This window comes from Brassica napus, chromosome A7 (assembly GCF_020379485.1).
Source record: "Brassica napus cultivar Da-Ae chromosome A7, Da-Ae, whole genome shotgun sequence".
Lineage (NCBI taxonomy): Eukaryota > Viridiplantae > Streptophyta > Magnoliopsida > Brassicales > Brassicaceae > Brassica > Brassica napus.
The window spans coordinates 23,384,652-23,410,709 of NC_063440.1; the positions used below are offsets into that span (position 1 = coordinate 23,384,652).

Genomic DNA, 26,058 nt, shown 5'->3' on the forward strand with positions numbered 1-26,058 from the left:
ACTTTTGAAGTAGATATATATTCTTAGTTTTATAATATATATGAAATAAATTAAGCAACGAAAATCTTATAAAATAGATAAATTTAAGTGTCATTCAAAAAATTATATATATATATATATTAGTTTCATTATGTTTTCCTTGAAAGAAGAGACACTGCTTTTCCTCAAGGGCCGGATGTGGCTCTAAGAGGTGTGCTCCATGACATTCATGTTCTGGCTAACTCCCTCACATCTATAGTTTATGTTTTTGTTCCGCGTTTAGCGAATGTTCAAGCTGACTTATTGGCAAAAGCGGCTTTAGTTTCGATCTCTTCCCCTACTCCTATTGTAGAATGAACTCATCTTTTCAGTTAATCTATCTCTGTTTGCTCAAAAAAAAGAGACACTGTTTTTTACTACATTACTAGTAGTTAATACTAAATTTGTTATTTTTTTGTAAAGTTTAGTCGAATATACCAAACAATATATCGTTGAATAATGCACAATCAGATTGACAAGAATTCCCAATAATGGATGAACCGGAATCCCAAAACGTTATCGGTCCACATAAACCAAATCTGCTTTAATTCGTGGCTATGATTCAGTAGACGTCACTGTCGTATTCCTTTATAGATCTTAAACGGACCATAGCCACTATAAAGTACCCAATAATTGATAAACCAGAAAAGCCTATAAATAATGCTCCCTGGTTAATACCATTCCAACACTTGCAAGTTACAACAAACAAAAAAACATAAACATTGATAAACTAACTATTACAAGTAATACTGAAGAACATGGAGGAGCAGAGCAAGAACAAGATCAGTGAGGAAGAAAAACAGCTTCATGGGAAACGAAGTCGACCAAAGGGAGGATTGATTACTATGCCATTCATCTTTGGTATGAGTTCGTTATAATTATTGTATGAGCTTTTGTGCCAAAATTTAAGATTCTCTAGTAATATTAAATGGATTATTTTTATCAGCTAACGAGATATGTGAGAAGTTGGCGGTGATTGGATTTCACGCAAACATGATAAGCTATCTAACAACACAGCTTCACCTTCCCTTAACCAAAGCAGCCAACACTCTCACTAACTTCGGGGGAACTTCGAGTCTCACTCCTCTCCTCGGTGCCTTTGTCGCCGACTCCTTCGCCGGCCGCTTTTGGACCATCACGTTCGCTTCGATCATCTACCAAATAGTATGTTAATATATAACTTATATTCAAGAAATGTATGAGAAGTCACTCAACCATTGGTTCTAACGAGTAAGTAAATAAACAAAACAGGGGATGACACTACTGACCATATCAGCAATACTTCCGACGCTAAGGCCACCACCATGTACAGGAGAAGAGGTTTGTGTAGTAGCAGACACAGCACAGTTGAGTGTACTGTACATAGCTCTTCTTCTTGGAGCTCTCGGGTCGGGTGGGATCCGACCTTGTGTTGTTGCTTTTGGTGCGGATCAGTTTGACGAGTCGGATCCTAACCAAACTACCAAAACATGGAACTACTTCAACTGGTACTTATATTATATATACTTTTCTTCATATCTATACAAATAGGGAAATTACCTCTAATAACTCACATTTTATGACTAATGACTAGATTAACACACAAAAAAAAGAAAGATAGAAAATGCATAAGTAAGACTGAAATGCCCCATCGGTTAAAAAATTAGTTCCCAGTAAAAATAAATTAAGGCAAAATTACTTTTAGAAAATAATTTTTTTTCTACTAATTAGTTAACCAATTAAGTTGTTAACCGATTCTGGATGAAAAAATCTGCCATCCCTTGAAAGTCTGCGGTAACTAGAATAAAGCATGCCATAAGTATGCCGTAACTAGAAGCATACTTATTCTGAAAGTTTGTTGTTTGTAAACGTAGAAAGTATAAGTCTGCTATAACATGAAAAGAAAATCTGCTAAATTATAAAAAAGTCTACGAGATAAATCTGCATGCCAGTACAAAACTTTCGACATATTACAAAACCTGTCGTCATAGGAAAAAAATCTACCACTAAAAGTCTGCCAACGTAAAATAAATCTGCGAGTATAATCAAATCTACCATCATGTGAGGTAGACTTGTTTTTGAAAGTATGTGATGGTATAAGTCTACGATACTAAGTTTTCGGTAAACAATAAATCTGCAACAGTTTATTAAAATTGCCATCAAGTATTGCAGATTTTTTATAGCAGACTTATGTTACTGTTTCGTTAAAAAAAAATTGATGACGTCCAATAATCTTTTTTCTGTAATTTATTTTTTTGTTAACAAAGAAAATAAGGGCATTGTAGGCATAAAAAATATTTTAGTAATTAAAAAAAGTTATAAGTTACTCTAGTAATAATAACATAATTTGAAGTTATTTTAGTAATCTTCCCATACAAATATCAATAATTAGCCAGATTCCTTTCGTAGATTCCGCAGACTTTTATAATTTGTTAAAATTGTCATAGACATTTAAAAAAAATGAAATAATACTAAGGTTACCTAACATCAGCATGTTTTTTTGGGTAAAATAACATCAACATGTTGGAAACATATTAATGTATTTTGTCTGAACCCTACGTGACTATATTAGCTAACATGACTTTGTAACACTGCTATTAATGTAAAAAAAGAGACAGCTAGCCTTTAAGCCTTTTTGACGTATTTAAAGTTCTATAGTCTAAAGAAATAAGTAATTATATAGATGTCTAAAAGTCATTTTTCTGAATAATGAGCATGTGTTTGATGAAACTATTTTATTAAACAATTTTGTAGATATTATACACCCGTTAAACTTTTTGTCGATGGATTTGAATGATTAGGTACTACTTTTGCATGGGAGCAGCAGCATTAGTGGCGGTGACGGTACTTGTGTACATCCAAGATAACGTTGGGTGGGGTTTAGGTTTGGGCATCCCGACAGTAGCTATGTTCTTATCCGTCATTGCTTTTGTCGGCGGCTTCAAGCTTTACCGTCATTTGGATCCATCGGGTAGTCCATTTACCCGTTTGATCCAAGTGGCAGTCGCAGCTTTCCGCAAAAGGAAACTGATGATGGTTTCTGATCCTACTCTTCTATATACTAACGATGAGATTGATGCTCCTATCTCCTTAGGTGGTATACTCACCCACACCAAACACATGAGGTACTAACAATTATATTGACGACTCTTTTTCTCCAATTTATATTGTTCACCCTCACCATATAGTTTTTTGTTTCTTTTGAAAGTAATTGTGTTGTTGTGAAGGCATTATGATATATATAACTTTGAAATTCACATATGGGAAACTAGATATACTATTAACGAAGAGTAGTTACAAAATGAGATACCACAATGATTTTGGAAAGAGCTAAAGTATAGCTAAAGTGATGAGACATGAGAGTAACACATATGTAAAACTTTTTTAATATATTTGTTCACATAGTATCAATCAGCACACTATTATTATATTAGTATATATATTTCAGATTGCGTATCTGTTTGACTATATATATCCACTATCCAGATAGTCACGAGGAATCATAGAAGAATCTAAATATATAAAATTATAAAATGGCAACTCCTATAAAATATAACCTGAAAGAGTAAATCAATATTGTAACGTAAACAATTGAGTAATCGTACAACAACTTGTCCACTAGGTGAAAGTGAAACCAGACAAATGAAAATTCAAAAGTAAAAAGGATAAAAATAAATAAATCATACTTGCAATCGTTGATTCATTAAGAAACAAACAAATCCTTTTTATTGCTTTTGGCATATACGCAGCAATAATTGGATTATTGGACCCATTTCGTACAAGTAACAGCTATATAATTGTACTAATCTATATTATTAAAACTGAAGTACACTTTAGTAATGTTTGGAAACATGAATAGTACTATAACTGAAAATTGTTTGGAAACGAAGATAGCAGTACTACATTAATTGTATTTCCATATTTCACTCATATTAATTATATTGTCTTAACAATATTTCACATCATTAATTATATTACCATAATAATAATAGTGTGGATTTTATTTAGTAGTTAATCAATATTAGTTTTGTGTCAATTATAAAATCAAAAAAGTAAAATAACTGAGTTTTGCATAAGGTTAAGCGTTTGTTTTAATTTGTTTTACTATAACATTTTTTTTTTCAATCAGTGGAAAATTACGTAGCCAAAAACATAATTCAAAAACATGTTTAGTGAATAAAATCATAACTTAAATCAAAATAATAAAAATGAATTACATTCATTGTCACTTAATTTTTCACTCAATATAATTGCTTACTAAATAAAAAAAACTCTTTCAGTTTCACTTAATTTAGCAAAACACATAAAAAATATCATTTATATTAGTTTATAAAATCAGTTAGGCATGAACACTAAATATCCACTTAGGTACGAGTCTTTCCTTTCGGGTATCGTTTTATTTTGTTTTAAAATTACTCACTCCTTGAATATTATAAATTTATGTGTAGGTTTTGAGTTGAATTTTTTTGAGTCTGGATGAGTTTGGTTCTGATGTATATGACCCTAAAATATCTAAATAACCAATGTATTTGAAACGGGTTTGGATATTTGTACCAAAAATAACCATATTATCTGATTCGATCCGGATCTTTTGAATACAATTAGTTATATTACGACATATCTAAAATATAAAACACTAATTATGAAAAACAAATATTAATGTATAAAAATATAAGTATAGTTTTATTTTAGTAATTTCATTAATTATATTACTTTAACAATATATCACATCATTAATTATATTTACCGTAAAAGTAATAATGTAGATTTTTATTTATTAGTTAATCAATATTAACTTTGTGCAATTATAAAAAAAATAAAAATGTAAGATAACCGAGTTTTGCATATGGTTAATAGTTTGGTTTAATATGTTTTACTAAAACTTTCTTTTGTCTTAGTTCCAATTGGTGAAAAATTACATAGCAAAACACATAATTCAAAGGCATAGTTTATATGAACAAGATAATAATTTAAATCAAAATAATTAAAAAGTATTACATTTATTATCACTTAATGTTTCACTTCATATAACTATTTTATTAAATAAAAAATTCTTTCTATTTTTCTTATTTTTGCCAAATATATAGAAAGAGTTTTCTTTTTAATCTATTTGCAAAATCAGTTAAGTATGGACATTCGGATACTCATTGAGGTACAAGTAGTTTCTTTCGGGATTAATTTTTTTGGATTTTTAAATTAGGCGCCACTTGAATATTATAAATTTATGTATGATGCTTGAGTTGGATCCTCTCGGGTCTGAATGATTTTGATTTTGATGTGTAGAAATATAAAAATATTTAATTAACCAATGTATCTGAAAAGAGTGTATATTTGTACCAAAAATAATCTTATTACCCGATTCAATCCAAATATTTTGAATACAATTAGTTATACGACGACACATCTTAAATATATAACACTAATGATAAAATAACAAATAATTTATAAAACCGTAAAAATTAACACCCGCACGGGCGTGCGGGTCAATCTCTAGTAACTATTATGATTTAACTCTGATTTTATGGCATTATACAGTTTCTTGGACAAAGCAGCTATAATAACAGAGCAAGACAATCTAAAACCGGGTCAAATCCCAAACCCATGGAGGCTAAGCACAGTCCACCGGGTCGAAGAACTCAAATCCGTGATTCGAATGGGCCCAATCGGAGCCTCGGGTATTCTCCTAATCACAGCCTACGCCCAACAAGGAACCTTTTCTCTCCAACAAGCCAAAACCATGAACCGGCATTTAACCGAATCATTCCAAATACCGGCCGGTTCAATGTCGGTTTTCACAACCGTCGCAATGCTCTCAACGATCGTTTTCTACGACCGCGTCTTCGTCAAAATCGCCAGAAAATTCACCGGACTCGAGCGAGGCATCACGTTCCTCCACCGCATGGGAATCGGATTCGTGATCTCGATCGTCGCGACGCTCGTCGCCGGATTCGTCGAGATCAAACGCAAACGCGTCGCGATCGACCACGGGCTTTTGGATAAACCGCACACGATGGTCCCGATCTCGTTTCTCTGGTTGGTTCCTCAATACAGCCTCCACGGAATCGCCGAGGCGTTTATGTCGATCGGACACTTAGAGTTCTTCTACGACCAAGCGCCGGAGAGCATGAGAAGTACGGCGACGGCGCTGTTCTGGATGGCGATTTCGATCGGGAACTATGTGAGCACTTTGCTCGTGACGTTGGTTCATAGATTCAGCGCTAAACCGGATGGAAGCAATTGGTTACCGGATAACAATTTGAACCGAGGGAGGCTTGAGTATTTTTACTGGGTGATCACTGTGTTACAAGCGGTTAACCTTGTGTATTATCTTTGGTGTGCCAAGATTTACACGTATAAACCGGTTCAGGTGCATCATAGCAAGGAAGAGAATAGTCCGGTTAAGAATGAATTGCAGTTATCCAATATAAATTAAGTTGATGCATGCGCTAGCTCTCTTGGATATGTAATGTAATCAGTAGTAATAATATTTATAAACTCAATAAAAATAGAAAGTATGACTTTGTGAATATTGGTGTTTACGATGGATAAACAGATCTAAAATTGCTTTAGCATATAAAACCAGACTAATTTTTAGTTTGAGTTTATATTTAAAGAGAAAATTTTGATCATAAACTTAATTTATTCTTTTGAAAATTTATATATTTGATCAGAAAAACTGAAACAAGAACTGCTAAAAGCTGAACATATACGATATCTGTTTTTAATGTTTGTTAAATTAAGCTAAAGAAGGCAATGAGACAATAACGTTCGAGCTAAGTTGCTTCCAGTTCCAGCCACATCGGAAAACCTCCCTCGTATCAGTTACTGTCATGGGTTGCAGATGAACATGCTTGTCAATCCACTTGATCATTGCCATGGACAATTCCCAATTTCAATTATGAATCCAATATATTGATTCGTTCCACTGAAACCAAAATTATGTTATCCATTATCTTCTAATTTCCCGACTTCTGCATGCATACTCCTTTTTTAGTGATTTTCATGGCAACTCTTTCCAAAGTAAAGCGGTAAAGATAAATTTCTTACCACTTAAATATAAACATGTCATCGATCATGGTCATGAAGTCCACGCTAGAGATTGCAACAACTAATTGGAAAAAAGATAGCTAACTATCAAATCATTGTGAACGTATTTTCCATTGTAGAAAAGAACAAAAACACATACAAATTGTTTTTAAATAGGATTGCAAGGTGCATTATGGAGAGAGTATGTGTAAGACAGAAAGACAGAAAGTGTTATCAATTTGAACACAAACTAACTTTACCGTAGTGACTCCCCGGTGCAAATAGAGTTATAGGAAACTATATCTTTCTTGGATCTTCAGAGAATCAACATCCACCAGTGAGAGTTGCAAAAGAAATGGTGGTTATGAAGAATCGTCTTTAGATCGCCATCTGATAATATTAATTCAAAAAAGGAATACAAAGTTTGATACATCAGCTGATCCACAACAACAAGAGCCCATGAACATGCGACTGCAACCCATACTGGAGTGTCTTGCAAGAATAAAAGCCATTTCCGCGTTTTTAAAACACGATATAGAATATTTAACTTCATTAAAAAAGTTCAAAAACAATAATTCAAAACACAAGGATGCGAAAGACCAAAAATCTCAAAGAAAAACATTTTAACCGATTTAGCAAAACCAGTTCGAACCGGATAAAAAATGCATGTTTGAGTTTAACTGGGCCCATTACTGAGCCGAAAATAATGCAAGTGGGCCTAAAAGGTTAATGGAATGATAGTGAAAGAAGCAACGTGGAGGCAAAGAAACGTGTTGCGAAAAGTCACGTTCCGTAAAAGTAGAACACACATCGCAAGTCAGCAGTTTTATTCTTCGAGAACACGTCTTACATTTTCCCCGTAAGTTTCCTTTCTTCTTCGGACACATCATGTTTCAAGAAGAAGAAGTTTTCAAAGTCTTTGCAACCGTGTCGGCGAAGCTATATAACAAAGAAGAGTACACGAAAGATAAAAGTAATATGGAGAAAGACATGATCGAGGACGCTAGATTCAACACGCCTTTGTTGGTTATCACGGAGGCATTCGAGGATCTGGCAGATTTGCTGAAACCACGGAGGCAAAAACGCGGTGAGATCGGCAGAAACGGCGTCGTATCAAATGATGGATTAAGACTCGATGCGTTTTGCAGTGCGTGTACTCACGTCTCTGTTCTCTTCGGCTGCCTTGGCTTCGCCTTCAAATTCGCTGAGATGGAGTACGTCTCCAAGGTTCGAAACTCTTAAACTCAATTTAATTATATTTTGTTACGAATCTTTAGCCTAATAAGCCTATGAAACTGAACAAATGTTTTGTTTAAAAATTAGGTTAGAGATTTGGTGGAAGCGTCAAAAACGTTTGATACGTTCAGGCCTGGATACGTTACATAACATTATTGATCTAGATGTTATGAATCAAACGGTTAAGACACAAGGAAGCTATTCGCGAAATCTCCGACGTGTTAGACTAGGTTTAGATTTGATCCGAGCCATCTTCGAACAATTTTTGATGACGAACGAGTATTATTCTTTGAAAGACGCTGCAACAAAAGCTTACACACAAGTATGTGCACCCTTTCACACGTGGGCCGTTAGAACAGCTGTTTACGCTGGAATGTATACACTTCCGACAAGGGACCAGCTTCTGTTACGACTTAATGAAACAGGTGAGGTTTTGTTTTGGTTGACTTTTGATGTTTTTGTTGTTTTCTTTTGGAGATTTTGAATCTCACTTGTTTTTTTGTTTTAATGGGTTTGAAGATCAATCTGTGGAGAAGAACATGAGGAGATACATGGAAGCTTCGAGGCCGATTATAGAGTATATTGACAAGCTTTACATTGATAGGAACATTAAACTGGATTGGTAGCAAATTTTGTTACGAAAAGGTTAGTCGCTGGACATCTAAAATTGTAGCTTCGTCTTAAGCTCAATGATTGTTCTCTCGATGATATTTAATTCATTCTTGAATTAGATTTTGGATTTGATGGCAAACTTTTAAATAGAAAATAGTATGAACATTATTGAATAACATAGTACTATCTTGTTGGTTTATGATCTAATGAATGCACAAATTTGTGCTTGTAGTAATTCTAATGTTCTACTTCTGGTGATCAAGGTGTTTGTCTTCATCACTTCATATGCAATTACGAGAATCTTGATTTTGGGGTTTACCTATCATAAAACTAGTTTTCTCAAACAAACGTAAGACTTCATTTTAAAAAGTTAGTTGGAGAACTATTCATTGGAGAATTAGTAGGGTCTTTTTTTGGTAGCTTATGGTTCAGAACAGAAAAAATTATAACTAGTTTTATACCATTAGACTGAATCAACAGCAAGTTAAAACGTATTTGATATATTGAAGATTACACGTAACACCTCTGTGAGATTTAGAATCTGGTTCGAATATTCTTTGTTGAATCCCAACTTTTGAACTTCGTGCGCGTCAGCCGCCCTCAAATCTTCGTTTAAATTGAGATTGAGGCCAATAACTAACAATAGCAGTTTTTTTTGTCGTCACAATAGCATGTTGAAATTTAAGAAAACACTAGATTTTGATCCGTGCAACCGCACGGGTGTTTGTTTTCACTTTTTTATAAATAAATTATTGTTTTAGAACATAAATGGTATATATTTTTAATGTTAATCATATACTTAAATATTTATATAACTATTTCAAATACAATAATTTTATAATTTATATGTTATAATTAATTAATTGTTTAAACCTTATGTATTTGCCACTTCTTATTATATATTTATCTTATTGTATTTGCATTTAGTTATTAAGCAAATTAATATATTCATGAGAAAATATGTTTAAAAAATATTTTGTATTTAATTTAGGATAAATTCGGACCCGTATTTCCAAACTGGATTTCTTTTTACCAATATTTTTATGCTTATTCATTTTAGATAATTTATTATTGTATATATAAAAGTGTAATATATGTTAATTTTTAGACATGTATTATATAGTTTGTTAATTTTAAGCCGTACTATCATCATATTATATTTTAAATAAATAATTTATATTTATGAAAATAAAATTTATAAATTTATCAATTGAATATAATTTATCATATTTATTTTAGTATAATAATTATATTTTAACATGATCATGACTATAAAAATAGATAAAATATGATATAATTTATTTATTTTCATTTCTAAACGATAACTTAAAATACATTAAGTTATTGTTTAAATATTTTTACACATATTTATTAGAATTTTTAAAATATAATATATAAATATATATTATATTTAAAATTAAAATATATTATGATTAAAGTAGTTACAAAGATTTTATATTATTAACTTTATAGAAATACATGTTAATTTTTATACATGTATTATATAGTTTGATAATGTTAACCCATCTTACCAACATATTAGATTTTATTTTTGAACATAAATATTTTATAATTACGAAAATAAAATATATAAATATATAAATTTAATACAATTTTATTATATTTAGCTCAATATAATAATTTCATCTAGCTCAATATAATAATTTTATTTTAATATGATTGATTATGATTATATAATAAATAAAATATTATAGATTTTTTTTATTTTTGATTTTATATAACTGAATATATTAATGTATAATAATATTTTAAACTAATTTCAAAATTAATGAAAATATTTAAATATAATTTCGAAAATGAAGATCTTGAAAAAATCTTTTCAAACAGATTTGTTAGACTTTTAAAATAAATATATTTATATTTAAAATGAAAAGATATCAAAAGATATTATGATTAAAATATTTTAAAATTTTATTTATTATTAGTCTGAATTAAAATGTAGTATGAATTTCTATGAATAGGTCCATTAGGTCAATTTTTAAAAAAATCACACGTGAATCAAGGTTGTGACTTCTGTTTTAATATATAAGATATCAAATTGACTAATTCAAATGCATTTTTGTAGTACTGATTGAACCAACAATTTAAAATATACTCATTGTTTCTTAAATATATTAAAGTCTTATATTGAAACTCGGCATATTTTTTTTTTTGATGATCGATGACATATATAGTTTGACCTAAAACAAGAATCAGACATATAATTTTGATGATAAATTCTCGAACGATCACGATGATGTAGGTTAGAAAATACTTTAGAACAGTAGAAAAAAACACATAAAAGTACAAAACTAAAAACTAAACAAGCAACTATTTATCCACAATTCAGCTAGAGTGACTACGCCTTTAGTGTTTGACAATAAGCACTTAATTCACTATAACTTGAGAATAAAGATTAAGATATCATTTTTAAAAAAATGCTTGCATAAGAAAAAAAAAGAGACCACACTATTTTTTCTTATATAGAGTGAGTTAATTACACTAAACTAGTTAGATTAGAGCATATTATAATTTCCATAAACCTATAACAAATATTTCTAAAATACCTTTTACTTCCATAAAACTGTAATAGCAATATTTTATTTTTAATAATATTTTCCGTCTTATTTTATGTTATTTAATTTGTTAAATTTCTATCACCAAATCTCCGCAAATTACTTGATGGATTATTTAACGAAGTCCTTTACAAATCCTAACATCTCATCTTATGATAAAATATTATATACTCCAGAATCTAAATTTAAAAAATATAAATGGGTATAAATAACTAGGATCAATAAATTGAAAAAAGAATATAAGATAAAAGATAAAATCATATATATATAATTAATTTGTTACTTAATTATAAAACTGTTAACATTTATTACATCCATAGTTTTATAACAGATAATTACGAGAATTCATATGATATTTTTACTCATAAATGTTTTTAATTAATCCATATAACTGCTAATAAATGAAGTGATTCTGAATCCTTAAAAAAGTTAAAAGACTGAAGATCTAGGTGATTTCATTTCCACATCTAAACTCTATTACGATCCAAATCAAAATAAATTAAACAGATACTGAAAATATCTTTAATTCGGAAGACGTGACAGACAGCTGTCAAAAAGATAGAGCGAGTCAAAACTCCCGAAATCACGCGCTTTCCTTCCTACTTATTACAACATCATCAACTTGTCTTATGTCCTTTTCCGTTAATTAAAAATCCCAAACCGGTCCTTCCTTATCGTGGTGGCAGAAAGACAAAAAAAAGCCTCTCAATGGCCCTCTCGTAATTTCACCTACTCCAAAAGGATAATACCGTAATTAACAGCCTACTATCTACGTGGAGCCAATCACTACCCTTGATCTTATCCCCAAATCGAAACCCTAGCTCCTCTTTTTTTTTTATATTATTCAAATTCCTCTGCTCCTTCCTCCTTTCTTCTCTCTGTTTTCTTCTTCTTCTTCTCTTTCGATTTGGGAGGTTTTATAGAGATGGCGTGGTCGTCGGAAACGGTACCGTATTGCGGGTGGAACGAGCGGCATGTGAGGAACGCGAAGGGGAAGGTCGAGGCTCGTTATTATCTGGAGAGGAAAGACGGAGGTGTAGATCTGGCTGTTGTAGGGAGGGTGAAGAGCTCTTCTAAGCGCATGTCGTTTAGATACGCCTTGAAGGAGAATCACTCCGTCTTGAAGAAGCTTGGTTCGGTAGAAGACGTCAAGGGTTGGCTCGATTCGATTGTTTCGGGTAATTTTTCTCAATCTCAATCTCGATTTCTTCTTCTTCTTCTTCTTTCTCTTGTGGTGTTTTCTAGATTTGTATTGGGTGGTGTCCTTTTTGGGTTTTAAAGCTCAGATCTGGAATCGTATTAGCTCTAAAAGAGGTTTTATGATTGCGAATTCGTTTTGATTTTTTTAAAAAAAATTTGATTTTTTTCATTGGGATGAGGAGATTTTGATACGATTTTGCAACCCTTTTTGTTTCGTTCGATGATTTTGATTAAGAGGGTTGAAACGATCGCTTGTGAGATAGAAGATAGCATGAAGGGTCTGAAGCCGTGGCTAAATCTAAATCTCAAAGTCTCTGTTTTTTATTTTATTTTAGATTTAGCGTTTATTGATTTGATAGAGAGTTTCTGGTGAATCCTTTGGATTTGTTTGTTAGATCTCAAGTCCTGTAGGTTGGCGGCTTAGAATAAAAGAGGAAGAAGAGGATAACGTTATAATTAGCCCAAAGTTACCTTTTGACTTCTGGTAGAAGAGAGAAAGTCCCAACCTTTTGAATTTGTTTCTGACAAAAAAAAACTTAAACTCACGAGCTTCCACAACCTTATCATGCCTTCTAAAAGTTAGCTTCTGGAGAGCGCTTTTAAAAACATTGCCTGCTAGGACTTTTTAAACCAAAGGCTTGTGTAGAGGGTTAATGAGGTACTTATTTGTTTGTTTGTTTGCAGGATATGTTAGTGGAAAGATTTGTTCTTTGTGTTAGAACTCTTACATCGTTTCGTTGCGCCTTTTGCAGCTAAATCTATTAATGACTTAAATTTTGCTGCAGACAGATCCGCTCTCCACCTTTTGGTACTGAGCATGTCTGCACCAATTGACTTTTTCTTCTTCTTTAAGTTCCGTTGTATTGAGATGACATGTGTTGAAATTTTGCTGATCTCTTTTGGTTTCTTATTTTTTATTCAATTTCTTAGGTGAGATGCCTCATGTAGCTGATGTACCGGCTACTACCATGACTGAACAAGCTGCTGGAGGATTCAACATTCGCACTTCTATGGTATTGCTTTCAATCAACTTTTAGGATTTCTTTTTAAAATTTTCTTCGCGTATCAGAGTGGTTCCTTGTTAGAAAACAATATGTTGAATCTCCTTCTTTTTTGTTTCTTTTCAGAGTGGTAAATATCAAAAGCCTATTCATCCGACCATTGATTTTTCCTGGATGGGTTCGTCTTGGACTTGCAGGAAACGGCGTAGGCATTATCCGTCGTTCTCCCGGAATGGTGTCAAAGTCTCGGTGAGTTTCTATTGATTTGTGATGTTTTCTGTATGTAGTTATATTATGTTTCTTTTCATTTGGATAAAAACTGACCTTTCTTTTCATTGCAGGTGAATGAATTTGTGTATGTTTTAGCGGAGCAAAACAAGAGACTCGTCGCATACTTGGAAGACCTTTATGAGGATTCCAAAGGCAACAAGATGGTCGTGGTACGATGGTTTCACAAAACTGATGAAGTTGGTGTTGTTTTGCCTGATGAAACTGTTGACAGAGAGATTTTCTTTTCTCTCTGTCTTCAAGATATCAAAATCGAGTGCATAGATGGATTGGCCACTGTCCTCAGTCCTCAGCATTATGATAAATTTCTCAAGTTGCCAATGTCTGTTCAGCTACCACCTTTCTTCTGCCAGAAAATATATGGAGATGATGGTTTAAAGCCGTATGACATCACGCAGTTACAAGGCTACTGGCGACAAGAAATGCTAAGATACTTGAATGTTTCCATTCTTAAGTCGGGTGAAGGTGCTCAGACACTTGGCACTGACTCAGCAACAGGAGCTTCTCTTGTTGGCTGTGTTGGAATTAGATCCAAACGGCGCCGTTCTGCAGATGGCATCACAGATGACTGCAAAGCTAGCCCTGATTCTGTTGACGTGGAGGCTTTAGAAGCTTCTATGTGCAAGGAAGAAAAAGATGGTTATTACCTAAAAAAGGGTTCTCTGATTGAAGTTCTTTCCCAAGATAGTGGCATCAGAGGTTGTTGGTTGAAGGCTTTGATAGTGAAGAAACACAAGGACAAGGTTAAGGTCCAGTACCAAGACATTACGGATGCAGATGATGAATCTAAAAAGCTAGAGGTACATATTCGGAAACCCACCCTTCAGTTTTGTTTTCTACCCTCCATTGTGTTAACATGTTTGATTTATTGGTTGCAGGAGTGGATTTTGGCTTCTCGTGTTGCTGATTGTGATCAACTGGGTCTTAGAACCGCAGGACGGAAGATTGTACGCCCAGTTCTGAAGCCCAGCAACGAAAATAATGTATGTGCTGTCGGTGTTGGTATGCCTGTGGATGTGTGGTGGTGTGATGGGTGGTGGGAAGGGATCGTGGTGGATAAAGTTTCAGAAGAGAAATTTGAAGTTTACCTGCCAGGTGAGTTAAGACTTTACATGTGAATGGAAGTATGATAGTAGATTTGTTGAAGATATATATCTAACTGTTGTTTTGTTGGTTGTTTTCTCAGGTGAAAAGAAAATGTCTTCCTTCCATCGCAGTGATCTTAGACAGTCTATGGAATGGTCGTCAGATGAGTGGGTACACATAAAATCAAGATCTGATATCGTGAGTTCTGTCTTATCCTTGATGAAGGAGAAAGAGGTCGAGGTGAAACATGATGAGAAGCTATCTGAAGTTGGTGTTGGTGTGATGTCTCCAAAGGGTGAAGCTAAACCCACCATCTCTCTCCCGGTATCTACATCCAGTAAGCCATCTACTAGAAAGCCAGTTCCAGATCTTCTAAAAGACGTCTTAGTCTCTGCTTTAAACTGGGAGCCATCGAAGAAGCGGAAAAGAACTGCCAGTTACTGCAAACACAAGCCTAGCGCGACTGAAGGTTTGTCGCGTGAAAGATCCTTGGATTGTAAGAAGTGCAGTTCCATGGGAGATTCTCTGTTTAGCTCTTCCGTTGTCGGCTGGAGGAAGCGTAATCGAATTGTCAGTTGCTGTCCCCACAAGCCTAGCTTGACTGATGGTTTCTCGTGTGAAAAGCCCTTGGACTGTGAGAACGGCAAGTTCATGGGAGACTCTGTGTTCGGCTCCTCGGTTGGGCAGCCTTTGACCGGCCTAGTAATGTCAAGATGATGATTGATCAGCTTTGGGGATTGGAGTGTGTGTTTCGTCTTGTGAGGTACATATGGGGCATTTGCATAATGCGGTGTTGGTGTTGGGTTTTAGATTATTGTGACTCGCAAGATTTTCTTTGGGATTTATAGGTTTTTAGCTCGTCATGGCATCCAAATTCGTTTGTGTATGTGTAACAATAGGCATTAGAGCTTTCAATACAAGCTGCAGGTTTTGGGTGCAATAGAAGGGTAGGTAATGGCATTACCTCGCTAGGTGTTTTAGACGCTAAACAGTGTTTTTTCTTAGAATTAATTTTATCTTTTTCTTTCTTTAGCATAGAGAACTGATTTGTTTTTCTTTTCTGGTGTGGTGGGATCTTTCGTTTCATGTAAACTATGTATTATCAAATAAAACCAAATCTCTTTTACCTTGAGTTTACCTCCAGTGTTCATATAATGTATATATATACTCTTTCGTACATGTCTTGAATTGTGTAAGCTGATGTGAGGCTCACTGATTATATGAAACTTTGAAGCATTGGTTTGTGAATCTGTTTTGATATCTTCGAAGTTACAGGACACATGATTTGTTACCGGTACGTTAGTAATTCTATCCTTGTCCATGTCCCCATAAGGGTTTTGTGGGAGCATTAAGACGGGACCAGCAAATGAAATGTATCTTCTTAGGTTGCAAGTTTAGCTGGTAACAAGTGATGTTGAGGAGATTGGGAAACCTATCATTTATTCAGTTTTAATATATCTCATTGAGTGCATCGACTGTAAAGAGCAATTGTTATAAACCGTTAACTTTGATGAAAAGGAGTGTTTGATCTTAATCCGCTTTTTGCTATTAATGATTGGATATACCAAAGGGGGGTATGCTTGATTCCTGTTTTATTTGTCTTCCTTATACAACGAGAGACATTGTAATGGCTTCTCTGTCTGATTTCGTAGACCAAAAGCTTGGAGCATCATCAAGAAGCAAGCTCTCCATAACAAGTGAAAGCTACTTTCGCATTTCTATCCATGCCCCTTGTTCGTATTGTTTTTTTTTTTTTTTTTTTTTTCTGTTTTTTGCTTTGCTTCTAGTATAGTTACTCTTCAAACACTTCTGTTTTAGAATCATTCTTTTTGTTTTTGTTTTGGATAATGATTTCGTCTGTAATCAGATTCAGGAGATTGTTTTATCAGCAGACATCAGATGTAGCGACTGCCAAGAGAAGATCGCTGACATTCTTGACATGTCACATATTCAGGTGACCGGGGAGTCACCAAATCATATGGGGAATCCCCTTCTCTGCAAAATGTCCACCTTCAAGCGTAGGATATTTCCTTCTTCCAGGAAACAACAACAACAACTCAATGTTGCTTAGTTCTTATTTTTATCATCATCCTCTTTGTAATATGATGTCAATAAGATGGGATAATGTTTTAGATATGATGGTAACAAATAACTCTCAATAGCAAATTATCATAGACAAAGGAAAACAAAAAAAGTTCTGAATTCTTGAATTGCAGAAAAAAAAACGATTTATTGGGAAGTTAAATTGCCGCCACTTTGTTGCCAGAGATTGATGATGTCAGTAGCTTGATTAAGGAGAATAATCATCTTCTTCTGAGAGATCCATGGCTTAGCTTCGAGAGTAGTCTTGAGCTCTTCCCAAGCATCTTTTCTTGGCCAGAAGAAGTAAGGACTCAGTGGGATTGTCCCATGTCCAGGGACATGCTGGTCCAATCCTAATCCTATGTTCTTCTCCATCCACACAAACTTAAGAACCACTCTTGCCTTCTCATCTTGTTGATTCACCACCTATCCACACAACAACAACAGCTATGATTTTTGAGTTTTGTCTTAAAACATAACACAAGTAGAAGAGTGTGTTGTTGCTATGTTACCTTTTTTGGTTGTGGAGTGTCGGAAGTGTCAATGCCAGTGACTGGTTCAGAAGTGAGTGTCTCTGGAGCTGCAAGAGCCACGGTTCTCCGGTTTAGAGAAATGGGTTTGGTGGACTGGTTAAGGAACGAGGGTGAAGCTTTGGTGGAGAGTTTTGGATGTTGAGAGATGAAAGAAGAGCAGAGGGAAGCAGACGAGAGAGATGAGTGGAGTGCCATTGATGACATCATTTTTTTTTTCTTTGTTTCTTGAGAGAGCAATGGAGATTTTATGAGAATGGATAAGAAAGAAGATATGGTTCCATTTTGGGTGGTGCTACAGAGAAGTTGACCGTTGGTATGAAATTAAATGGGCTTTATTGACTTGGCCCATTTGTTCTGTGAACTCTGGCCCAGAAAATCTTAAATTGGACCTAATTAAACATTATGTGTGACCCAATAACCCGTTGACCCGCTTTAAGATCCGAAAGGTGTGTCTGCCGGTTAGAGCATGTTTTAGATATTGCTTGTCCCAACAAGCTTGGTTTTCCTCTCACTGCTTGCCTTAGATATTGCTAGTCACTGGCTCCAAATGTACATGTACACTTTGTAATCTTCATTCAGCTTCTATATTTCTATATAGTTTTTGTACATAGCAGAACCAGAACAAAAATTAATACTCGAATCACTGCTTCTGATTTCTTGTTTGAATTGATGCGGCAGTAATAAACCTAGGAAGAGAGCTTCGATGGTTTGGTGGTAAGTATAATTTTCATACTATCTTATAGCAGTTTGAACATCTACTTTTGTTTGTTTGTTTGTCTAATTAATGTCAATTACTCTCTGGAAACAGCATTGCCTGTATCATACTTAGTTGGTTTTATTAACGCTTGGTGTCATTGTTTCTTCACAACACAGCATTGCCTTTATTAACGCTTGGTGTCATTGTTTAAACTTCCATTAAACCATTATAATTAAGTGTCTGTTAACAAAATTTCTTATCTCATTTTTAAGAGTTAAAAAATCACTAAGAACCCTTAAGTGGGTTTTACCTATAAACATGCTCTAACTCCTCTACTAAGGAGCATTCTTCAACCGCTTGCTCTTTGGAAAATGATACTCCTACAATATGAAAAACATGAGAGTTACTGAGAAATGGCATGCATACAATTTTGGTGTCTGTGGTAAAATCATTATAAACGTATCATTAAGAAAAAAAACTTGCCTTGAGCCAGAACAGTCGGTTCTTCTTGGCACGTCGACGACGATCAGTAATACACCCCTCCTGCTTTTTCCTAAAATGGTTAGAAAAATATTGATTACAAAAAGAGAGGGAGATAGAGAGAGAGGGAAGGTGCTTACTTCAGAGAGATGTTTTTTACTCGAAAGATGCTTAATGAATTTATCCAGGAGTGTGCGCTTAGTGTAGCACAGTTTGCAATAAAACATTCCGGTAGATTCAACAACACTTGCACTACAGTTCCGAAGAACATGTCGTTTTGTCGCTGAAACTAATAGCTTTAAGAGATTAGTTTGGTGGTTATATATATATATATATATATGTAAGTGGATAGAAGAGAGGTAAAAACAAAACACCTGCAAGTAAGCTATCCCAGAGCCACTCAGCAGAAGTGAGCACGACAGACATTGTCCAAGGCCTACAAGAATAAGCCCAAAACAGGTTGAATTTGATTCGTTGTTGTAGCTGGGCAAGAAGTTCTTCAACCCCATCCGATATGATCATCATTGTAGCCGGAGTAGTATTACGACCTCGCCATTCCACCAAATCTTCAAAGATGCGAGGAGATATGACTCCTGTTGTTTCAACAAAAGAAAAGGTAAAAAGCATGCAAGGGATAGTTGCTAATTTTTTTTTTTTTTTTAAAATTCCAAATGGACTAACCAAGAGTGGCATGTGCAACATCGATTCCAGTGGAAGAGAGGGCTTGAAGGTGGCGTTTAGGGGTTTGTGTATGGTCGCCAAAGGCAGTGATGGAGACAGGACCAGAGTAGCCTAGTTCCTTGAAAGCTCCTTCCAAACTAGGACGGACCCGACGAGCATCATAACCGTCGGGAATAGGACAGCAAAACATGTCCCACCACACATGGATTTTAGCTGTAGCATATTCAGGCGTCGCAGCGTAGTTTTTCCCCCACCTCTTCGTTGCTGATACGAGTTCTGTAGGCTTAGGGCGTACAACCTCCTGTAGTAGTTAGACAATTAATTTTTGAACTCTTTTTTTTTTTTTAATAATTAAGCAGAGAGAGGATGGTTACTTGGAGTTGATGCTTTTTAGTGGAGAGATGCTCCTTGAAACAATTCAGGCTTTGGCAATCCAAAGAGCAATATTCGCAATGAAACACGGTAGATAATTCACCCGCGCTTGTGGACGTCGTCGTCCCAAGTAGTAATTTTTCCCAGAGCCACTCCTTGCGAGTGTCCACCATCAATTCTGCACGTTGCCTAATTGTATAAGCCAGACAAATGTGGTAACCCGTGCGTTGTTGTTGTAGCCGGGCCAGATCCCAATCGAAGACATCTAGCATCTGATTGGTTATGATCATCATTGTAGCCGGAGGAGGATTTTCCTCTCGCCAATTCTTCATATGCTCATACATGACTGCGCACGTGCTCTCTGTTTCATTACAACGGACACAAATATTCACTATATTAATATATTAAAAACCAATTAGACTCATGACTGCGCACGTGCTCTCTGTTTCATTAAAAAGGACACAAATTCACTATAGATATATACTGTATTAATATATTAAAAACTAATTAGACTCATGGCTGCGCACGTGCTCTCTGTTTCATTAAAAAGGACACAAATTCACTATAGATACACAAAGATCTAACAATAAACTTTATATATATATATATATATATATATATATCTATTAAAAACTAATTAGACTAACCAGATCTGACATGTACCACAGCGACTCCAGTGGAAGAGAGAGCTCGTAGGAGGTATTCAGGGGTTTGTTTTTGGTCTCCATAGGCTGTGATTGAGACAGGACCAGAGTAGCCTAGTTCCTTGAACCCTCCTTCTATACTCGGTCGTACACGATGAGCATCAATACCCTCTGGAACCGGACACTCCTTCATGTCCCACCACACCGCTATTTTCCCTGTCTTCGCCGCAGCGTCTAGACTCATCCTCTCTAAACCTTGTCCTCGGGTTTGTTTTCCTCTTTTTTTCTTAATATATATTTATATATGCGTGCCACCGCACTATTGGGCCTAACCTAAACCCACTTAAGCTGTGGGCCTGCGAGTTCGATGTTTTTATCTTTTTTCTTAGAATATAGAGAAATTGCAGCCATAACCAATATTTGCACATATAGAAAATGTACTTTTTTTCCACGGGGATAAGCAACTCAATTGGCTAATATATAAATTTCTAGAAAGGTATCGTAACAAAGCGTCCCTACGTGCATGAAAAGGTGTCACAACGTTACACAATTCAATATATATATATATATATATATATATCGATAAAGAAAGACGAAACCATTCATCAAGTTTCTTCAACAAGTCACACAAACAATGAACCCTTCGTCCAACTTCACACAAGGCCTAACCCATGGTAAACCCAAGGGTTGGTCGACTGATCTATGCGAATGTTGGAGGGACATAAACTCATGTTGCCTGACTTGTTGGTGTCCATGTGTTGCCTTTGGACGCATCGCCGAGATTGTAGACAGAGGAGGATCATCATGTGGTGTGAGCGGAGCGATGTACATGATCATATTCATGCTTACTGGTTACGCAGGGAGTAGTCTCTACTCTTGCTTTTACCGAACCAAACTTAGAGGCCAGTACAATCTCAAGGAGAGGCCATGCTGTGATTGTTGCGTCCATTTTTGCTGCGAGCCGTGCGCTCTTTGTCAAGAGTATAGGCAACTTGAACACAAACGCGCCTTCGACTTGTCCATTGGGTGGCATGGGAACATGGAACGACAGGCACGAATGGCTATGTCTGCTTCTTCATCTGCGGTTCCTCCAGCTCTTCAACCGCCCATGTCTAGGTTGAATTAGATTGGTTCTTATCTGTTTTAACTATTAGTTGTTTGGATCCTGTGACGTAATTTGTAATAATTCGTAATTGTCATTCGTCATTAATTACTTCTCCGGTTTAAACTGTGTCTATTATATGAAAGGAAAAGTTTTTGGCAAATGTTATTTTACAAGTACTTGGATTGCTACCATGTAGAATTGTAAAACGAAGTTTCATTCTCAACCATTCTGGTATGTAACAAATTGTAGTTTAATTTTTTTTCCTGTGATATACTGTCGTGTGTGTGTCTGTGGACCAGAGAAAAGTCTAAATTGCAAGTGTGTATCAAGGCCTTCTTTACATGTGCCACGAAATGTACAATTATACTTTTAAATTTATGGGTTATAATTTCAAAATTAAATTTAATATATATAGATGACTATATTTTTGAACATTATCACATATAATTGGAGTTGGCACTGTTCTCAAGCATGCATTGCATTCACTGTTTTGTTGTTTTTATATCAAACTCTATGGCTGCTTCAAGAAAAATAAGACATCATATCTCTGGTAAAATGGCAACTAATTTCAGCATAAAGTGGTAGACCGCTAATATTATTAATGATGCTAATGGTTCAAACAGTGACCAAACTATTAGTGATATCTCTCAAAGCATCTTTATTGCGGTTTCGGGAAGGAGTTTCTAAAGAAATAACACTAATTAATTAAATGTAAACTAAATTAAAATGGGTGATACCGTCCCTTTAATCTCTGGTTTGCGAATCGGTTTCTTAATAAAAGGAGACACGTGTAAGATGGTGGGCAAGACAAAACGTGTTTTTTCTTTTTCCCTTTTTTCTTTCTCGATTCTTTCTTCTTTCTCTTGTTCTCTCCGGCATCTCTCTACGATTCTTCAACATCTCAGAAGACAACGATGGTTTGTTCTTCGTCTTGTCTTTGTCGATCGATTGAAGATCGGAATTGATGGTTTGTTCTTCGTTTTCTCTTCGTCTTCTCTTGGTCAATTGATGGAAGATGAGAGTTGATGGTTTGTTCTTACTCTTCTCTTCGTCGATGGTTTGTTTGAGGCAGAGTTTGTCGATTGATGGAAGATCAGAGTCATGCATGAAGAAAGGGCAAGTTGAGATTTAACGATCACAAGAAGAATCAAGTCTTCTTCAATAAAGGTCAGGTTCTTCTTATTGTTTCTATGTTCCATTGTATGCAAAGTTGATAGCTTTTTGTTAGGACCAATGAACATAATCGATTTAATATCATTTAGCTCCTTGTGGATCAATATTTTTGGTTTAGTTTAGGAATCTCCGAGAACTCTATTTTCTATTCGTTTGAGTCCTCTTGGATCAATACTTTTGGTTTAGTTTAGTTGATCAACACAACATTAATTTTGTTTCAACCACTATCTGGATGTTAAGGCAGAAGCATTGAATGGTACGAGTAACTCACTCCTTTTGCTAGCTTTTTTCTTTACTGATGGCGTGAGTTAATTGTGATAATGAATGGTGCTTACAGTTAGGTTGTGGTTAGGACAGTGTGCTTGCTTACTCCATAATATGATTGTAGAAGACGAAAGAGATGGATACACCCATCTCAATGTTTCAGAGTTCCAACATGGAGAAGACGCCGGAAGTTCACATGTCGATCTCACGTATTCTACAGATATGCCTTCAAATATCGCCAATATGATGGGTGTTCGAACTCGAATTCGTGATAAACAAATGCATCAACGCCTGAAAGCTGATTTGGTTGAACATATATGGCGTAAATTTGGAGGTGATGAAGACAACAACTGAGCTCCGACTAGTGTTTCAAATTATTGTCGTTTATTTTAGTAATCTTTGTTTTAATGTTTTTATTTAAAATCCTATGTCGAAAATGTTATCTTTTAATATGTTTTATTTAATAAATAAATTTTATCTTAAAAATAAATTAATAATTTTTTTTTAAGAACCGTTAGTTAAGAAACTACCATTGGAGATACAAAACCATAGAGTTTCTTAACTACATTTCTTAACTCCACTAACTACACTTATATAATTAAATAATCATTTAGAAACTCATTAGTGTTTCTATGGATAAAGATGCTCTCACATGTTGAGATGTTTCCTCACGGATATGCCAAAGCTAGTTAAAAACTTTAAATGAAAGGATTGGTGCATGAACAATGAAGAACAAAAGTGGGAGCATATCTTTTTGCTAAGTGTATTTTGACAAAACTATTCAACCAATCCCACATTTCTTCTGACCTTATGCCGTGGAAAATGCTATGCTAGACTACACCCACCACCACAATATTTGATGCTTACGTGCCACATTTTCATCATTGCTAAGAAATAAAAACAAACTCTAACACGACTTGTTGAATAGTCCATCGACTAGTTTACAAAGAAATAATAACGTTGAATATTTGCCTCGCAACTCACTGGATAAGAACAAGTCTTTTGAGTATAGTCCATTCAAACGTTTCCATTATATAAGCATTGACGTCAACATTCTGAAGATTAAAAAGTAAATATGAATGAAAAAACCCTATGTTTATATATAATTTGTCTCAACCAAAACAAGTTTAGATTTTTGGATCAATGAAAAGTTCATGATTTTTTTAGAAAAAATGTGTAATTTTAGTAATTTTATGGTAAAAATTATTGTCGACTAAAGTTACACCTAATTTAGGTCGGTCAACACAAGTTCATATATTTTCTAGATTAATAAGGAATCCATATTTTTTTGGCAAAATGTATAAATTCATTATTTATTTGACTGTTTTCTCCAAAGAAAAGTTACAGTTTATACTAAACATAATATTGTAGCAGGAGTCCACAAAGTTTAGTTCTGTTCAGTTATTGATTGTATTTTGATGGAAAAAATAAAATGGAATTAGTTTCAAACTTACATTTTATATCCTCCTCCTATATAAGAACCTCTCAAATACATCATCAGTCCCAAAACTCTCTATTTAAAGCTTTTATATACAACTATCTAGTAAGAGCTCTTTTGGTGTCACGAAGCTGCACAAACCACACTTGAAAGAAAAATGGAAGCAACCACATTAATTACCCATGTGACGACCAATAACACTAATAACACCAGCATTCATGGACCGGTCGTAGAAGAAGTGGAAGGCCTTATTAGAGTCTACAAAGACGGCCACGTCGAACGATCTCAGTTCGTGCCGTGTGTGGATCCCTCACTACCCCTCGAGCTTGGTGTGGCTTGCTCTGATGTTCACATAGACAAGTTGACAAACGTATGGGGACGTCTCTATGTCCCAACGGTGACCAACTCTACGTCGGTCTCTAAGCTCCCTTTGATTGTCTACTTCCACGGTGGAGGTTTCTGCGCCGGCTCGGCTTCTTGGTCGTGTTACCACCAGTTCTTGGGCCGATTGTCTGCTAAGTCACGGTGTCTGGTCATGCATGTAAACTACCGTTTAGCCCCTGAGAATCCTCTTCCGGCAGCATACGAAGATGGAGTCAATGCCATTCTTTGGCTCAAGAAAACAAGAAACGATAACTTGTGGTCCAAGCAATGTGACTTTGGAAGTATATTCTTGGCGGGAGACAGCGCCGGAGGCAACATCGCCAACCATGTCGCCGGGAGATTAGCAGCCGCTGACGCTCTTATAAAGCCACTGAAGATAGAAGGAACGATCTTGATCCAGCCTTTCTTCGGCGGGGAGGCGCGTACCGAGACCGAGAGGCGCGTGGAGAACAACACGGAGAGCTCAGTGCTGACACTTGCGTCTTCAGACACGTGGTGGAAACTGACATTGCCACGTGAAGCAAACAGAGAGCATCCGTATTGTAAACCGGTGAAGATCACGACGCGGACGCTGGTTTGTGTGGCGGAGATGGATGTGCTGATGGATAGGGCGATGGAGATGTGCGATAGTGATAAGAAAATGATCAGGTGTGTGGTGTACAAAGGCGTTGGACATGCGTTTCAGGTTCTTGGTGAGTCTCAGCTTGCTAACACGTTGACTCTTCAAATGTTGTGCGACATCGATGCTTTCATCCACCACTCTGAACCTTTAAATTAGTTGTGTATGCGTAAATTGTTTATGGTAGCACTTCTATATTTGAATCTTAGATACTAAAAATTTATAGGAATTAAGATAACTTGATAATAACCTGCGTTCTGCAGGATAAAGCATATATTTGATTTTAAAATTACAGAAAAAAACTAAAATTTAAATGTCTAGAGGTTTGGAAAAATATTCAGAGCACAATTATGTAAACAGTATTTTTTAGTTTTTATGTGTTCGTGTTGTTGCGTGCATGAACTAGGCCAAAAAATTATCTTACGGTGAGTTGAGGGAAGATGACCCATAATTTGAGTTCATGCTAAAATTTGAGACCAAAGTTAAGTTTGTAACTAATTAATAACTTATTTGAAAATTCAGTTACAATAAAAAAAAACTCATTTGATAATTAAAGAAAGAAGA

The 26,058-nt window shown here is 35.1% G+C and overlaps 7 protein-coding genes and 1 pseudogene across 11 annotated transcripts; 6 read left to right on the forward strand and 2 right to left on the reverse strand.

The window, feature by feature from the left end:
- The first annotated feature begins 638 nt into the window (after positions 1-638).
- Positions 639-6,524, forward strand: LOC106354021 (protein NRT1/ PTR FAMILY 3.1). Its single transcript, XM_013793863.3, has 5 exons — positions 639-879; positions 965-1,182; positions 1,270-1,505; positions 2,799-3,122; positions 5,533-6,524. The coding sequence occupies exons 1-5, from the start codon at positions 777-779 to the stop codon at positions 6,428-6,430; spliced, it is 1,779 nt and encodes a 592-aa protein (XP_013649317.2). The 5' UTR covers positions 639-776; the 3' UTR covers positions 6,431-6,524.
- A 1,337-nt stretch (positions 6,525-7,861) lies between these two features.
- Positions 7,862-9,133, forward strand: LOC106354022 (ACD11 homolog protein). Its single transcript, XM_013793864.3, is given in 4 exon segments — positions 7,862-8,250; positions 8,347-8,379; positions 8,381-8,684; positions 8,779-9,133. Coding segments are annotated over 4 exon segments (783 nt in total). The 5' UTR covers positions 7,862-7,911; the 3' UTR covers positions 8,886-9,133.
- Positions 9,134-12,167: 3,034 nt separating this feature from the next.
- On the forward strand, positions 12,168-16,154 carry LOC106354023. 4 transcript variants are annotated; one of them, XM_048736037.1, is made up of 7 exons: positions 12,386-12,625; positions 13,400-13,466; positions 13,578-13,660; positions 13,775-13,897; positions 13,990-14,736; positions 14,815-15,031; positions 15,123-16,154. In XM_048736037.1, the coding sequence occupies exons 3-7, from the start codon at positions 13,583-13,585 to the stop codon at positions 15,737-15,739; spliced, it is 1,782 nt and encodes a 593-aa protein (XP_048591994.1). In that variant the 5' UTR covers positions 12,386-12,625; positions 13,400-13,466; positions 13,578-13,582; the 3' UTR covers positions 15,740-16,154. The 4 variants fall into 4 exon arrangements, with proteins under 4 accessions (XP_048591992.1, XP_048591994.1, XP_048591993.1 ...); XM_048736036.1 differs by having other exon boundaries at positions 13,400-13,455; XM_048736038.1 differs by lacking the exon at positions 12,386-12,625 and adding an exon at positions 13,043-13,305 and having other exon boundaries at positions 13,400-13,455.
- A 241-nt stretch (positions 16,155-16,395) lies between these two features.
- LOC125576299 lies at positions 16,396-17,289 on the forward strand (annotated as a pseudogene).
- On the reverse strand, positions 17,135-17,937 carry LOC106406591 (30S ribosomal protein 3-1, chloroplastic-like). Its single transcript, XM_013847280.3, has 2 exons — positions 17,617-17,937; positions 17,135-17,530 (listed from the first exon to the last, which is right to left on the reverse strand). The coding sequence occupies exons 1-2, from the start codon at positions 17,842-17,844 to the stop codon at positions 17,252-17,254; spliced, it is 507 nt and encodes a 168-aa protein (XP_013702734.2). The 5' UTR covers positions 17,845-17,937; the 3' UTR covers positions 17,135-17,251.
- Positions 17,938-18,537: 600 nt separating this feature from the next.
- Positions 18,538-20,938, reverse strand: LOC106354024. Of its 2 annotated transcripts, none has more exons than XM_022689118.2 (7): positions 20,515-20,938; positions 19,870-20,228; positions 19,496-19,796; positions 19,189-19,407; positions 18,955-19,103; positions 18,818-18,887; positions 18,538-18,714 (listed from the first exon to the last, which is right to left on the reverse strand). In XM_022689118.2, the coding sequence occupies exons 1-6, from the start codon at positions 20,753-20,755 to the stop codon at positions 18,861-18,863; spliced, it is 1,296 nt and encodes a 431-aa protein (XP_022544839.2). In that variant the 5' UTR covers positions 20,756-20,938; the 3' UTR covers positions 18,538-18,714; positions 18,818-18,860. The 2 variants fall into 2 exon arrangements, with proteins under 2 accessions (XP_022544839.2, XP_013649322.2); XM_013793868.3 differs by having other exon boundaries at positions 18,818-18,877; positions 20,515-20,937.
- Positions 20,939-21,093: 155 nt separating this feature from the next.
- On the forward strand, positions 21,094-21,768 carry LOC106354026 (protein PLANT CADMIUM RESISTANCE 11). Its single transcript, XM_013793870.3, has one exon. The coding sequence runs from the start codon at positions 21,146-21,148 to the stop codon at positions 21,635-21,637; it is 492 nt and encodes a 163-aa protein (XP_013649324.1). The 5' UTR covers positions 21,094-21,145; the 3' UTR covers positions 21,638-21,768.
- Positions 21,769-24,352: 2,584 nt separating this feature from the next.
- LOC106354028 (probable carboxylesterase 6) lies at positions 24,353-25,870 on the forward strand. The gene has a single exon (XM_013793871.3). The coding sequence runs from the start codon at positions 24,649-24,651 to the stop codon at positions 25,651-25,653; it is 1,005 nt and encodes a 334-aa protein (XP_013649325.2). The 5' UTR covers positions 24,353-24,648; the 3' UTR covers positions 25,654-25,870.
- The last annotated feature ends 188 nt before the right edge of the window (positions 25,871-26,058 follow it).